This window comes from Achroia grisella, unplaced genomic scaffold (genome assembly GCF_030625045.1).
Source record: "Achroia grisella isolate CSIRO2021 unplaced genomic scaffold, CSIRO_AGI_Agris_v1 utg782, whole genome shotgun sequence".
Taxonomy (NCBI): Eukaryota; Metazoa; Arthropoda; class Insecta; order Lepidoptera; family Pyralidae; genus Achroia; species Achroia grisella.
In genome coordinates this window covers 6,729,405-6,746,687 of record NW_026713022.1, presented here as the reverse complement: position 1 = coordinate 6,746,687, position 17,283 = coordinate 6,729,405, and the positions used below count along the sequence as shown (strand labels likewise).

Sequence of the window (17,283 nt, the reverse complement as noted above, 5' to 3'; positions counted from 1 at the left end):
ATTAATTATTGTTATTACTAAAGAAAGAAACGAAATTAAAGAAAATCAAGTCAATATATTGTGTCCCGCAGTGTAAGCATCATTTCAGTGAACGCAATTTTGATTCTCAATAAAAATTTTGTTTTTTATCGCAACCCTTAGTTTTCTATGGTATAGTGATGTGAACGATGTAAACAAACGGTTGTCGTCTTTCGTTTTTGCCAAAACAATTGAAAATAAGAGGTAAGCATCTTTCAATTCAATATTTATAGAGCGTACATCAATACGTCATCATACCGGGAATGCGTTTCTAAACTTGGGAAATTGAAATATAAGTTTTGTAGTACTTTATAGCAAATAGTAATCTCAAATATTTTACAGATGTCAAAGATTACTGCGATCTAAAAAAGGCAATTTAAAAAAGTCATTTCGGGAACGGTCATTTCGGGACCGTTTCCGAAGTTGACGGAGGGTTCTCGAAATGATGATGACGTTCCCGAAATGACTTTTTAAATAAACGCACCCTGTTATTATTACTAACGGTAATCAATTCAGTGTATGTTGTGCTAACATATTGTTTAATATATGTTTAATGTTATTTAGCAATATGGAGTCTCATGTGGCTGAAAAAATAAAGAAACGTCCGAAATAGCAAGTTAATAAGAATAGTTCGGTTTACTTGCGACAATGGGAGAATCCAATACCAGAAAAAAAATTTTTTTAGATAAGATGATAAAGAGAGCGAAATAAAAAGGGCTTAGAGCCTATTTTTAGAAAAAAGCTGTAGAGAAAGTTAAAAACATTGATGAAATCAATGAGAGAGTAAAGCAAAATAAAAAATTTATACAGGGAAGAAAGGAAGGCAATATCAGGTATAGTAAACAATACTTTGCCAGATTCGAATGATGAATTAAATGCAGAACGGTTTTTAGAGCGAAAAACAACGGAAAGAAAAATTGTTCGGAAGGATAGAGCCAAAGCATAAATAAAACAACAAGATAAAACAATTCCTAACATAAAATGTAAATATAAAACTTTAAAGAAAAGACTAAGAAAAGAAAAAAAAAGAACATAGTTCAGGTATCCTAACAGCAAAGTTGACGCATTGATTTAAAATGTCATAGAACCACCTAAAGTGCGCAAAAATCTCTTATTCAACGAAGTACTGACAGCGCAATTAAAAGAAAAGGCCTGTATTTTATGAAAAAATTCCAAAGAGAGGGAAGTTTTCCAAAAATGTGTTAGCGATAACAAAGAAATATAAACTGATTCGTATGGCTAAGACTTTTATGCCAAAGAAAGAACCTTTGATTCTGAAGACTATCAAAATTTTATATAATGACTAAAAAATAATAAGTATAATGTTTACATAGATGGATTGATTTATTTACATTGGAATAAAAGATTATTGCCATTGTAATAAAAGTTTAATATACAGGTTATTAAAAGACTCAATTAGGAACCTTATGCAAAAATGAATAAATAAGTACGATGTTCCAAAAACATTGGTCATGATTTTTAACCCTAAATTGTATCTATATCGTCATTTAAGGAACACACGCATCATTCCGTGAACATATATCAAAAAGGAACTAAATCCCTTCCAACATCAAAACTCGCCTATAATACATGATTATTTTAGATATTTTAAAAAAGCTCTAATAATATTAAAATATGACGAACTTCTCATACCTAGAGCATGTTAATTAATATACAAGACACATCTATTTCTCATATTTATATAATTTAGACTAAAAAATAGTCATAATATCACCCATTTGCACAATATTTTGCTTTCTAACGTCTTTATTGGCAATTTCATTAGATTTCTTTAATTTCTATGTATAGGTAACATATATCCGCTATTGAATAAGGAAAAAAATAAATACTTATGTTATATTTTAATATTATTATAAACCTTACAAAAACGTTCCCGTTTTTTTTTCAGCGATTTTTTAGAAATAAAATTACAAGAGTTGTAATCAATTCCATGCTCTGCCAACGTAAATATTGTTTAAACATAAGTTTATGGATCATTTAGGCTGATCATCAAAGTAATAGCTGCTAGGTAAATTCATCATAAAACAGAACTTGGAATTTGCCACCTTGGTGATTTTGAGCCATCTGAATCGAAAACTTAGAGCAAAAAGTTGACACTGATTGACAGGCAAAAGTAGATGTATTATTTTGTCAGACAATTTATTTACTTATTTTATATAGATTAATATTTACATTTGTATATAGATTAATATTTACATATTTACTACAATACAATTTTTTATATATTTCTATTATCTGTAGTCCCCAAACTAGGTCAGACCTGTATCTTGGGGGCTTGGAGCGCGGATACCAAAAATATGCAGTATGTACACTTACACACTACAAACAACGTGGGTTCCATTAAGAAAGGATTTTCCGATACTCCTATAACGATAATAACCTAACACGATAACCGGTTCATAGAGCCAACGTTTCGTTATACAGCTATATTTTATAGTATTCTTGCATGTGACTTTGTTCAGAGGAATAACTAATTAAATATGAAAATGTCAATTCATAAAAAAATTAATGCTTAAGTTCCTTGGATAAAATTTATAATTTGTATTATTGTATCAAATCACTGGATTTAGGGTTTTAAGTTACTAGTTGCCTCGCGCAACTTCGTCCACGCCACATTTCCTCTGTTTTTGTAAAATTTCTCATAGCATCCTGCGAATATATATATATATATCAACAGTAGCGAATACTTGTACTAGATATTACCCCGAACATTCAAACTCATAAACATTACCTCTAATATATATATATATATATAAACCATCATAACTACAATATGACTCACGTAACTGGTTTTCTTGCATAATTAATGTTTATTCATTACTATAAATAATTATTCAAAAAAGAAGAATATTTTAATCATAACTATATACAGTAATAATCAGAAAAACATGTGAGGATTGTAAAAACAAAACATGGGAATAATCTCTAAGTAGGATTGTAAAAATAAGTACCAGTTACAATTTATTTAAATAAATTGTAACTGGCCGTTGTTCAATCGACAGAAAAACTTAAACTAATTTTTTGTCAAGCACTTGAAAAAATATTTTTTATTAATTGTATATATTTAAGAAATTATGAATATAAAAATTCGACCGGTCATAATCCGATATAAAAAGCTGACCAGTCCCTATAAATAACATCCGTCCATGAGTATGACGGGGAAGGTAACGTCATTGCTTTCAACCACATTTTAGGGAGCTCAATGACCCGACCCACCACGCGTTTGTGTGTGAACATTTTAGTGAGTCTGACTTACTCGCTTATTTTTGCAAGGGAAAAGATAACTAATATGCAATCATTATACATAAGTCATAAATAATTTATCCCTCTTGGAGTTGGTTTGAAAAAAAACGAAAATGATATTTATCTGCCGACGGTACAAACATATGCCATTGACGTCAATTATTTTTTTCTTAATATGTTTTCCCGCCAATTTAGTAAGCACTTTTGTTATGCTAAAAATAGACTTGAATGATGTTATTAATAAATGATGCTATTTATAAAAGGCTGAGATCCCAATTTTTTTGAGTGACTTGTTCTTTTTTAGACATGTTGTTTGTTGACCTCGCTGCCATGCTGACGTTTATATATCTATATTTTTTTTATTTTGTTTATCCAATTGGAAAGGCAAAGGAGTTATATTCACCCAGCCATGTCTGATGCTGCTGAAGTTTAGAAATGTCTTGGATTCATGTATAATTGTCAAATGACTGTTAAAGAATTATCTTAGTGAAATCTGACCTTTTTCTGCATTTGATAACGTTTAAGCCTGAAATGAATGTAGATTACGCCGGTTTTTTGGGGTATAAAATTACTATATTGTTCAGGCCTAATTTGATTAAATTTTTTATTTCATAATCTATCTTTGTCTTTTGAAATTTGGCTGCAAATTGAATAGTATCTGGTTCTGTTACGTTTTGTTGTCAGAAATACGTCAATGGTATTTGGAATAATGATTAGACGTGTATTATACTGTAAAATGTACAAATGAATGAAATTATTTATGATACGTTAAATTCTTTTTCATACTTATATAGACATAAAGTAAATGGAAGCCTTATTAGACCTATTGCTACTGTCATTGCACTGTATTTGAGGAATTACTAATAAACATGATACATATTTTTTTCTAAATTCAATAAGTTTAACAGTAAAAACAACATAGGACTACCTAAATTGGATTATTTACAAAATAAATGTCAGATTAGGTAAAATATAGTGAAATTACTAAAAACTAGAATTCAGAGATTCTTGTTCTTAAAATGGACTAAAAATTATTGCTATTAAAGATTTAAGTACTTAAACTACAACTAAAAAAAAAAAAGAAATTCAGTTGATTTTCTTGCCAGTTCTTCTCAGTTGGATCTATTGAACTGAACGGTATGGGAAAATTTTTAATAAAAAATAAAAAAAAATTACGTATATAAGTGGCTACATGTATCAATGATTTTTTAATTTGAATTTATTGTTATTCTGACTTATTATATACTATATTTATGACTTTATGTTCACAAATATAATTTTTAGCGTTCTATTGATGTCATAAAACCGCTTTCATTTCAATACGGTTTGTTCGAACAGGGCCGTTAAAACACGTTTTTTTAGGTATTTCCTAAATTATTATACAATATTACCACCTTGACACCTGCCGGATGTTAATGTATGATAATCCATGATTTACCATAAACTATTAGATGTCCGGTCAAGGTGATGGTCAAGGGACTGAGTTTATGACACCTCACTTGCAGAATGAGTTCTTATTTTAATATGTGAGTAGTTTATTTTAATTCTTACTAATATTGAAAATGCGGAAGTAATACTGTCTGTCTCGCGCTTTCACACCAAAACTACTCAATAGATTTAAATTAAATTTGGTATACAAATAGTCTAAACGAATTTAAAACACTAGGTACTACATATGCTTATGTTAGTTAAGGAGTTTAATCACAATTAATAGTTTTAATCTCATTTGAGGATGATTAATAAAATCGTTAATTTGCAGTATTCAGGATCGTTGTCCGTGACATACATTTAGTTCTGTTCGTGATGGGTTATCTAATTGTTATTGTTCATCAAAGTATATATTGATAGCGATATCAGGTGGCAACTGGCAACATTGTTAGAAGTATAAATTGACGATAACGTCAATTTAATGGCCTTATTTAACATAATTTTCCAATTATAAGTCTTAGGTCTAGCGGTTTAGCACACCCATTTATTTATGATGAACACAGGTTCGATTCCTCGCTCGGTACAAACATTTGTCTTCATAAGTATGATTATTTGTATAGAACACAGATAACATAATATTACATAAATACAAAGTATTTTATAATATAGAAACATCTAGACCGATACAAACAATCATACTCGTGAATACAAATGTTTGTACCATGCGAAGAATCGAAAACGCGACCATCGGACGTAAAGCAGTGTGTTAAACCACCACTAGAAGGCCGATAGTAAAATATTAAAAAATGAGGACGCAATCAGGTACTTAGATAACCCACGTGGATTCATCCGGAATTAACCTTGATGATTTCCAGAGAGGCTGTGTAGAGGTCGAGCTGACGACTATTGTCCCCAGAACTGACCATCCCCTCCCCTCGTTTACAGCATATATATATACATTTTTTATTGGGTAGTTTGCGCTATTGACAGGTGCATGGAGCTGTAGCACTGCGACCTACATAGATCTATTGTGCTCCGTCAAAGACAAGAATTGAAGGATATTCTTAGGGGCCATGGTTTTTATCTCCTCAGGATGGAGTGTAAACTTTCCAAAGGAGATATTTCGTTTGCATAGATTTGCCATAGATGCTACTTATTTTTTTTAATGGATGATAATGATGAAATGGTGCCTCCGTCTGCGCTAACGGTTTGCGCTGGCAGGACACCCGTGGAGAATGACCACGATACTACATGACCTGAGCTCATGCTCAAATGAGTATGAGCTCAGGTAAGTTAGCCCATCGTGGCAAATTCACCACCAATTCATCATGATGGTTTCTAGGGGGAACCGAAGGTCAACCTGACATTGTACATTGTTAGTCCACATCACTAACGATCCCCTTGTCCCCTATACAGTGTAATCAATACCAACATGTATATGTACGATTATGTTAATGAATGACAATCTACTTGAGAAAAACTATCATTACAAAAGTCGTAGAGGTTAAAGGAAAACTGTGTAAATAATTTTAACTAGCCTCCTTATAATGGTCATTATTCATTTAACTATATTATTATGTGGAACAGAAACACAGTCACAGAATATGTATATAGGTAGAGGATACGATTGTCCCAAATGATCTGTTTCTTCAAACTCCCAGAGTCTGTAGTCAATTTGCCAGAAAAAAAATTCAAATGTGTTATAAAATATTTTCTTTGTAAAAAAGCTTATTATAAAATTGAAGAATTTATAAATGATAATAATATTTTTGTAGAAAATATCTAACTTAAAATTCATAGCGCTGACAATGTTATCTGATTGAACAGAGATTTAGTGCGTAGCGGTTTCTATGTTGATTGTCGCATGCCTAATCCTTGTTTTTAATTAAATATAAGTAATTCAATATTTATTTAAAAGAGCAACACACAAGTTTCTTGTTTATTCTTCTTGTGATGAATCTGCATTCCGAATAAGCGGTAGAATAAAAAAAACTTGACTATTCACAAGTGCTTATATTAAGTTAATTTGAATAAAGATTATTTCTATTTCAGCAGCCTAACAGTTATTTTTGTAAGCTGTTGGAGAGCGGGATATGACAGAGAAATTACAGAGTATAGAGATTAAATAGCAATGCAAGTAGCACACCGCTTTACCTACGATGGTCGAGGGTTCGGTACCACACATGGTGCAAACATTGATTTCTTGAAGAGAGAAAAAGATATTACGGCGACCACAAATAAATGGGATAAGGAAGAAGCAGATAATGATTGACATACAAAATACGGTTTCTGTATCTGTTTAAATGTTTATCTATGGCGTGAACGAATCCACAGTTACAATTGTTTTAACCTCTACCACGAATGTTCTCTGACATCCGAGGTTCAAGAGTAACAATGTATGGGGCAGGGTCGGTATATACATATTCTGAGAACCGCCACGGCATGCTGTATGTTACAATTATACTTATTAGGAAACAATAAATAACCCAGGACAATTCAAACAGCGCTATCTAAGCTAGCATAGCAGAGCATGTGTTATGAATACTAGACAAATGATATACATATTTAAAAACCAATTTAAATATTATACTCATGAATACAAATGTTTGCGTATGTGAGGAATCAAACCTGCGGACAAAGGGTGGTGTGCTAAACCACTAGACGACCGAGACTGTCAAAATTGATGAGTTTTAAGTGTGCACATTATTATCCAGACACTTGATACAGATTCATCACGCCCAATGTTTTATTTAACGGAAACAACACAATACGGTGTTATTATCGATTGTAGAAATAAGCTACAACTTAAAATACTTAAATAACCCATCTGATTGTTGAGGAATCGAACTCGCAACCATCTGAAGTAAAGCAGTGTGTTAACCGCTATACCACTGAGGTCGTTGATATTCATGTTGAATTCTAATTCTGTAAATGTTAATATTGTCTCGTTATACCTAGTTATATATCTACAAATGGGTTTTAGGTTCTTTTCTTAAATTCAGAGACATATAAAGAGATGCCTTTTGATCCCAACTTTTTATCAGATGACGAAGCGTGTGCTTTATTGCGAATAGTTTAAAATAAATATGTTTTCATAATTCTTTTAGATAATGAGAGCGCCGCGGCTTAGTAGATTACAAACTTCAATTACTGCCAAGGTCGTAAGTTCAATTCTAGCCGATACGAAAAAATTCTTTTAGTTCCATTTTTGGCGGCTACAATGTTTTTTTTTTATGGATGATAATGGTATGGTCCACCCGCCTGCGCTAACGGTTTACGCTGGCGGGGCACCAGTGGAGGATGATCAGATGAACATGAGGTCAGTTCAGTTAGCCCATCCTGACATATTTACCAGAAATTTATTACGATGGTTTCCAGGGGGAACCGCGTGGAGGTCAACCTGACATGGTACATTGCTAGTCATGGGATCATGAGTCCACATTACTAACAATTCCCATACCCCCGGCTAGATTATTACCGCTATTACTTATATATCCAGTGTTCATCTAGTATAGGCAGCAGCAGGAAAAGTGATGATAGAATGAGACCAGTCGTGGCTTTGTATATATATGTGTATTCTTATATTATTTACAGTAGTGAATGATAATAATAATATAAATGGAAATTATATAAGAAAAGAAGAGATTCGGTCCGCTATGACAGCTTTGAAGTGGCAATGGGCAGGGCACATAGCTCGTAGGACAGATGGCCGTTGGGGCAGTAAAGTCCTCGAGTGGCGACCACGGACCGGAAGACGCAGCGTGGGAAGGCCTCCAGCAAGGTGGACCGACGATCTGGTCAAGATCGCGGGAAGGCATTGGATGCGAGCAGCGCAGGACCATTCGTCGTGGAGATCTTTGGGGGAGGCCTATGTCCAGCAGTGGACGTCTTCCGGGCTGCGATGATGATGATGATGATGACAGCTTTGTTATTTTTCTACCTCATGTGTCGCTAGGCAACGGTGTTGCCGTGCGCTGTTCCTATCGCCACACATTTAATTTCAATATCGTATCGGTTCGGAAATACCATTTCTGGAAGGTGATTCTACAATTCAAATTAAACACAAGATTTCTGGTTAAATTACGAATAATACAACGGAATTGTTAGAACATAATAATGACGTATAATATACAGATCTACGTATTTAAATAATTAATATTTACGTCACACCGTTCTAGAGGTATCCATAGAAGCGGAAAATCAGCTGTCCTAATGACGGTGTTTATGTATAAAGCCCTTATTACACTGTGATAGTTGTAAGATGTGTTTGTAATTATACTTCGGTCAATAGCAGTTTGTGTATAGTGTATTTATAATATACTAGCTGACACCGCAAACATTGTTTTGTAAATTAAAATCGCTTTTAAAAAATATATTGGTGTTGGTGATAGAACACTTAGAGCAAAAAGTTGACACTGATTGACAGGCAAAAGTAGATGTATTATTTTGTCAGACAATTTATTTATTTATTTTATATAGATTATCATGTACATGTGTATATAGATTAACATTTACATATTTACTACAATACAATTTTTTATATATTTCTATTATCTGTAGTCCCCAAACTAGGTCAGACCTGTATCTTGGGGGCTTGGAGCGCGGATACCAAAAATATGCAGTATGTACACTTACACACTACAAACAACGTGGGTTCCATTAAGAAAGGATTTTCCGATACTCCTATAACGATAATAACCTAACACGATAACCGGTTCATAGAGCCAAAGTTTCGTTATACAGCTATATTTTACAGTATTCTTGCATGTGACTTTGTTCAGAGGAATAACTAATTAAATATGAAAATGTCAATTCATAAAAAAATTAATGCTTAAGTTCCTTGGATAAAATTAATAATTTGTATTATTGTATCAAATCACTGGATTTAGGGTTTCAAGTTACTAGCTAGGTGAGTTTTAAAATATATTTTTTATTTAGGGTTGTATGTATTTTTAATGCCATATGTAAATGTAAATATTTTTTTATTGTATAATGCAAATAAAAGCAATAAATGCAAACACGGTAAATACTTTTTGATATTTTTACATAGCACAATCGTATTGCGCCTGAATCTGGCATGCAAAAAGTTTATTAAATAATATAAAAGTAATAATAAATAAAATAATGAAAAAACATCTAATATCAATATCGAAAATACAAAATTGTAATATAATATTAATCAAATGAAATTAAATCAAAATATCTTTAATTATCCACATTATACAAGTCTAATACAGTTTCTTATAACAAGTGTACAGTTCGGAGTGCTTTCAAGCTGAGAAGAACTGACAAGAAACCAGCTCTTATCGTTTCAAATGAGCTTGTACATTTATATCTAACTATCTTTTACCATCAATTACACATTTGCTCCTTCTATCGCAATAGCTTCTCTGATATCAAACATAAAGGTACACGACACCATTAAAATAGTTATATCATTATTTCATTATTACGTTTTCCTCAACAGTACGCATGTAAATAGATAAATTACATACTAAAACGTTTATAGGCTTTGTCGTCAACAAAACGACCTCAAGAGATACTTTTCCGTGTTTTTAAATGAACCGTTTCTTTGTCGTAACGTGTGATAAACGCATCTACTCTAGGTGTTACTTATGGTAGATCAATTGGCCGTACACCTAAAGTGAAATTATAAAAGTGTAAAGCTGTGATTATTTTTATGTAAAAGATAAAGAATTTTGATCTATACGTACCTTATAATAAAGTTATAAAAGTTTAAATATGTGATTATTTGTATGTAAAACATAAACAATGTATGTAATAAATATAGCTCTCAGCGATGATGTATTCAATAAAAAAAATAACAATATCTACAATACGCATCCGTGCAAAGCAGTGGTTGGTGCCTAGTTGTATACTCGTACTTACACACAATATTACTGTATGTCTAGTTGGATAATCATTCATATATTTTTACATATTAACTTGTTCATGTACTTGAGTAATACATGAAATAAATTTAAAATATTGTATTTTTTAATAAAAAAAACGATAAAACCAAATGTTTTACTGTTAATGTAGAAGAAATGAGTGATAATTGGTTTATTACCTAATTGTAAACCACATCCGTTGATGTTCTTAATTTTTATGTCACTTAGAGAGAAGCAGTTATGTCTTTAGATACAATCTACTTTGAAGTATTAAGCTGGTATTAAACAAATAGGAATTATTAAAATCATATTGAATTGTAAAAAATAATATCCGAAATGTTATTACATGTACTACATTCGTAGCTACACTTGTGTCTATTTTTGTTTTCATTTCTTAATTTTACCCCAAAATTCCCTTAATTTTGAACGCATAATATTATCTATTATCTATGGTTTAGTAGTAATTTAAAAATAAAAAATATTGGCGCCATCTTAGTTATTGATAAAATGCTTAACCTATTACTGAAAACCGGTTAAACGATTAATGTATTTGAGAATCGATTTACAAATATTTATTAAAGAGGGTCAAACAACATCATTAAATAATAATTTAAAATGTACCTTTTAATGATATCGCGTACAATAGACAACAATTAACTATCAAAATGAAACCTTCTATTGGCAGTGGCTTGATTAAATGTTTATTTATATATTTAATTCTTCTTTGAATTTATTGAAATTATAATAATAATAATCCTGGACTATTCACACAACATTATCTGTTCCCTAGCTAAGCGGAGCTTGTGTTATGGTACTAGACAACTGATATAAATACTTATTTTTTTGTAAATATATACATAATATAAACAGGAAACATCTAGATCAATACAAATAATCATACTCATGAATAGTGTAATGTTTGTACTATGCGAGGAATCGAACCCGTGACCGTTGGACAAAGAAACCGCTAACCACCAGGGCCGGCAAATTACAAAGAAATGGAAGATTATCTTTATATTTATTAATTTGTCTAAATAAATATTAAACGCGAATTAATTATATCTGAAGAGCACTCCCAACTACAAATTAGTTTGCAAATCTCTCGCTCTTTAGTTCGTTTAATAAAACTGATAAAACGCAAAATGTTATGGTAAAGAAAACAAGAACTCATATTTGCCGGAAAAATAATAGATGTTGACCAGTCTACTGTTTTCCTCTGAATCGAGTCGGGTTCGAACTAACTAAAAGAGCGAACTAGTGTTCAAGAGAGCTGTGAACTAAATCGAATGATCCCAGTCGCGAATGCGCAAGACTCTGCTACTACTTAGCATACAAATTTGTAATTTAACTGTAATATTTATAGTAATTTACGCAAATACACATCATTATTATAGCATTTGCGTATGAAAAAAGTTTTTTCTACCTCGGTACTGCATTACATTATCTTACTAATATCACCATAACATAATATTACATATATGAACCCGAAAGATTGTTAGTATGGATCGATAGATGTACGGATGTTTGTTACTCTGTCACACAAAAACTATTAAACGGATTTTGATGAAACCTTACAGTAACATAGCTTATACGATTTTACTAGTATTATGAACGCGAAAGTTTTTGAGTATGGATGGATAGATGTTCGGATGTTTATTACTCTGTCACACAAAAACTACTCAACGGATTTTGATGAAATCTTACAGTAACATAGCTTATACGATTTTACTAGTATTATGAACGCGAAAGTTTTTGAGTATGGATGGATAGATGTACGGATGTTTGTTACTCTGTCACACAAAAACTATTAAACGGATTTTGATGAAACTTTACAGTAACATAGCTTATTCGTAAGAATAACATATAGGCTATAATTTGAAATGATATTTTGTAAATTAAGCGAATTATAATGATAAACGTCAAGTAACTATGATGCAGACGAGTTTACGCGAATCTGCTAGTAATTCATAAAAAACTATGTATACCATCCATCCAACTATATATCCAACTATATATCCATCCATATATGTGTATATCTTCTAATACATCCGTATTAGAAGATATACACATATAGATATCTAAATTGATTATATATTTCATTGAATTTTGCGTAATCCATTTAAGTCATGGACAAAACGGAATCTTGTGGAAATATTAAATTTGGTTTCGACATGTGTAATGATTTATCAAGATCATTGTCGATAAATTAATGATGCATTATCTTCAATCGATAAATTTGTTGAAAACAACGATTATGGATTTTCACAATAGGTTTTCGGATTGAAGAGTAACTTAATAATAAAAAAATAATTATATCTCTCAAAAATTCACACAGCGCCATCTAATCCCAAGGTAAGCAGAGCTTGAGTTATGGGTACTTGATAACTGATATAAATACTTAGATAATTATTTTTCTTGTAAAACTAAACATAATATATATAGAATATACACAGACATATAAGAATCATACTCTTGAATACAATTCTCTCTATCTATATTTATTTCTACAAATGTTTGTACTGTACGTGGAATTGAACCCACGACCATCGAAAGTAAACCGCTATACTACAGAGGCCGTCAAATTTTACTTATAACAAGTAAAAAGATTTCAATTCAAAATTCAAAAACTGACATAAACAATCATACTCACGAATACAAATGTTTGTGATGTGCGAGGAATCGAACCCGCGACCACCGGAAGTAAGGCAGTGTATTAAACCACTAGACCATCGAGGCCGTCAAATTATTTACTAAGGTACTTTTTTTTTTAATTAATTTTATTTGTTTGTTTTTTTTGTTGTGTTGTGTGTTGTGTTGTTTCACTGTTGTGTTGTATTGAATAAGTCATTGGATGATAATATTAACTAAGTACTTGAGCCGCGATTTGATACGGCAAAAGTTTTAATTGTTTAATGTGTTCCTTTGGAGGGGATGCTAAATTACGACTATATAACCTCTATGTATCTGAATTTCCCTGTTGATTTGTATAAATTTATAATTGTATGTGTATTTGTATGTATGTGTGTAGGTACGTACGTGTATGTAGTTATATTTATATATGTATAATTATTTATTCATATTATGTATTATAGTTTATAAGTATATTCGCATATGTATTTATATTTAATCATATTAAAGTGATCTTCTTATTATTTTATTTTTTTTAGATTATAATTTCAATTTGTTAATGCACCGCCAACATGAATCTCTGTTTGCCCAATGGTTGACTGGGAGAAAATGCCTCGAGGTGTTAAGTCCGCCATGTGTACCTTTATTTATGTATTTGTGCATTAAAGTTTTAATAAATAAATAAAATAAATATAAATACATATATATTATATTATATTAAAAAACTTTTTTTAGTATAATTTGTAATTTGTGTTGTAAATTTTTATTTCCATTTATAATTATTATTTATGTTTATGGCATTATTATTTATTATTATATTTCAGAAACAATGATTTCTCTAAATAATGCTTAATACTTAGGTATTGATCGTATTAACAGGTCGATGACCTACAATTATTCATATGCGACGTTTTATTTGGTAAACCGCAAGTGCTTTAAGTAACGTACCGTAAGCTTATATTAACCGTAACTTGTACACTATTTAACTAATACCTACTAATATGTTTTTATTCTTAGATCATTAGTCTCTAAATTGGACCTACTACAGGAATATATCTTGTTAATATTATAAACGTGAAAGTTTGTGAGTATGGATGGATGTTTGTTACTCTTTGACGCAAAAACTACTGAAAAGATTTTGATGAAACCTTATAGTAATATAGCTCATACATCAGAATAACATATAGGCTATATTTTTTATTAAAATTTATATACTGAAATTTAACGCGAGTGCAACCGCGGGCGAAGCCTGTTATTAATTACTTAATTAATAAATTATTTTCAGACAACAATAGTCCATCTTGTTAGTAACAATCTCTTATTGTATGTTAGTAAACAAATTGGGACAACTTAATAATCTGTCCCACCCAGTCTCCGAATGGGACAGTTTATTTTACAAGCAATTAGCATAGTAAGGTTATTATTATATAATAAAAAATAATTACTTTTTAGCAGTAAATACATTTCTGCGTATTTATGTAGATTAGGTGCGTAATATTTTTTTCCACAGTTATATTTACAAATTGATAAGAGTTGAATTATAATTATAAGAAAAAGAACAATGAGTTCATTCACTCAACCCAAATAGTCACATATTTACGACACAACACTTCTATAAAACTAAGTATGTTCGAAACCGTTAATAAAATCCGAAGATTAAACATAAAATAAATGTCTATTGTCAATAAATAATATTTTTGTGTGAAATTAAGGGTAGAATGGAAAAAAGTTTATTTACTTACATTTTGGTTGTCTGGCTACTTGACCTTTTCTCCGCCTCTCAAATAATCGATTTATAATGGCATCTTTCCTCTGACTGAAGTCAAGATCATCATTGAATTTGTTATTCAAACCCTCGCATTCAGCCAAATTCGCTTCAATGGCGGATGTATCGATATCTGTTCTTTTTAATCGATTACTCGATATATCGCAGAGTTCCCGATCTGTGGTATTCACTGTTGAGTATCGACGAGTCGTCACTCTGTTCCAAATTTGAACGATGTCCTTCATTTTTTTTTAAAATAATTAAAGTCAGGCACAGAACAAAAATGTTTGTCCACTTAAAAATAAACGTGTAACTTTGACGTAACACTCGTATGAACTGAATTAGTTTATTAGTTTTTAATTGCACTCATTTATTGTCATTTCTTTGCTATAATTCCATTCCGCTATTTATGTACACTTTTTATTGCAGTTTCGTAAACAATAATACTGACAGCACATAAGTAGTTTATTGTAACAAAAAATGTATTGGTATTGTTTCAGCAATATATATTAATGACAGTTAACTACATCATGTTTAAATGAATCATAAAAAATAACTAAACCATCACTAGTATAAATGTCAATTGACATGAAACGAAGCCGAAAAAATTCTTACAAAAAAATAAATTTTTACTCTTTTCTGCACGATTTGTACCCGCGACGCGTTTCGTTTGAAGTCGTTATCGCGTGACCTCCGATGACCGCACGCATCGACAGCTTAAGAATCAAATGAGATATAACCGGTGATATCTTGTGCTTATATAAATTTCGCAAGATCGCGCACACCGGCGGGCTGCAATGAGTCATGGAAAACACGTCTGCACGTTGCATCCGCGAACGATGCAGTAGCTATTATAATTAACCTGATAGTCATAAGGATTCATAATAAAAACGAGTGGCAACTCCAACAATAACATATTAATATATGCATATTCATTAGGTATTAATTGATAAATTAAAATATAAATAAAAAGTAATAAAAAAAATATGTACGAGTGATTGCATATAAACGTATTAATTTATTAGTGAAAAAAACTAATATTTTAATAAAAAAGGAATGTTTGAAAATTAAAAAAAAAGAATAGAACTTTTTTTATTTGTGAATTTTGGTTGTGTGAAATTAAATTGTATTTGGCGTAAAATATTATTATTACATATTATTTGACTAAAGTAAATAAATAATTATTATTTTAAGTGTTTCACAGTAACGTTTAGATAAAATAATGGTGCTTTCATAACCATAATACATCTTAATCTCTTATGCTAAATTAATGTAATTAGATTTTCTCACATACATATTTCTATACTAGAATATCAATATAAATAACACAAGAAAGAAATATACAAAAATATGTCTGTCTGTGTGTTACATTTTAATGACTAAACGTCTAAACTTATATTAATGAAATTTAACGTGAAAATAGATTAATATCACGAGGACATAAACAATAAACATCTCAATAAAAGTAGACCAAGTCGCCGGTAATAGCAAGTTTCATTTATATTCTCAATTCAATACGGGTAGTGAGTGTGGCAGTCTACTTTGTCATTCCGTGTGTTTACAATACGTGAGCGAGAGAAATCACACGTCATGCTTACTAAATATAAAAAAAAACTGCATAGACCATTGCAGTGCGTATTAATTACTATAACTTTTGTTGTGTAAGTTATTATATTGTGGTTAACGAACGCTTGTTAACTCAACTCAAGGTTAGATACAGTAACTGTTTAAATTTCTAATTTATAACAAACTTTGAAGAGAATAGTTAGTACATAATTCAAAGCTAAACCATACTGGATACGTACGAGAACGTCCAGCAATTGATATTGATGACGAGGTACACATCTATCAAGAGCATTATTAATTTATACATATAAATAAAATTGGAGTGTCTGTTTGTAATATTGAAATAACCGTTTTTACTACATGCATATGAATATAAATATGGTACAAACACCAAAATAACATTTTTTACAATTTTTGTCTGTCTGTCTGTCTATTTGTTCCGGCTAATCTCTGGAATGGCTGGACCGATTTTGACGGGACTTTTTTTGGCAGGTAGCAGATGTAATAAGGAGTAACTTAGGCTACTTTTATTTTAGATAAATAAATTTATATTCCACGCGGATGAAGTCGCGTGTGCAGCTAGTTATTGAATAAAAAGTATCGACAGCTTGATCAGCATTTTGTTCTTTTATTACTTTAGTCCAGTCTAAATTAGATATTTCAGTATACAGTCGTTGAAACTTTGCTTTTTTAAAATTCCATGCTGGATACTTTGAAGGAACC

At 31.0% G+C, this 17,283-nt stretch overlaps 1 protein-coding gene across 1 annotated transcript in view; it reads right to left on the bottom strand.

Moving 5' to 3' along the window:
• The window catches only part of LOC131851227 (scavenger receptor class B member 1-like), a 43,902-nt gene extending 28,546 nt beyond the window's left edge, over positions 1-15,356 (bottom strand). The window contains exon 1 of the mRNA XM_059201683.1: positions 14,972-15,356. Within this exon, the coding sequence (XP_059057666.1) occupies positions 14,972-15,239 (268 nt within the window). The 5' untranslated portion in view covers positions 15,240-15,356. The remainder of the gene's footprint in view (positions 1-14,971) is intronic.
• Between the last annotated feature and the right edge of the window lie 1,927 nt (positions 15,357-17,283).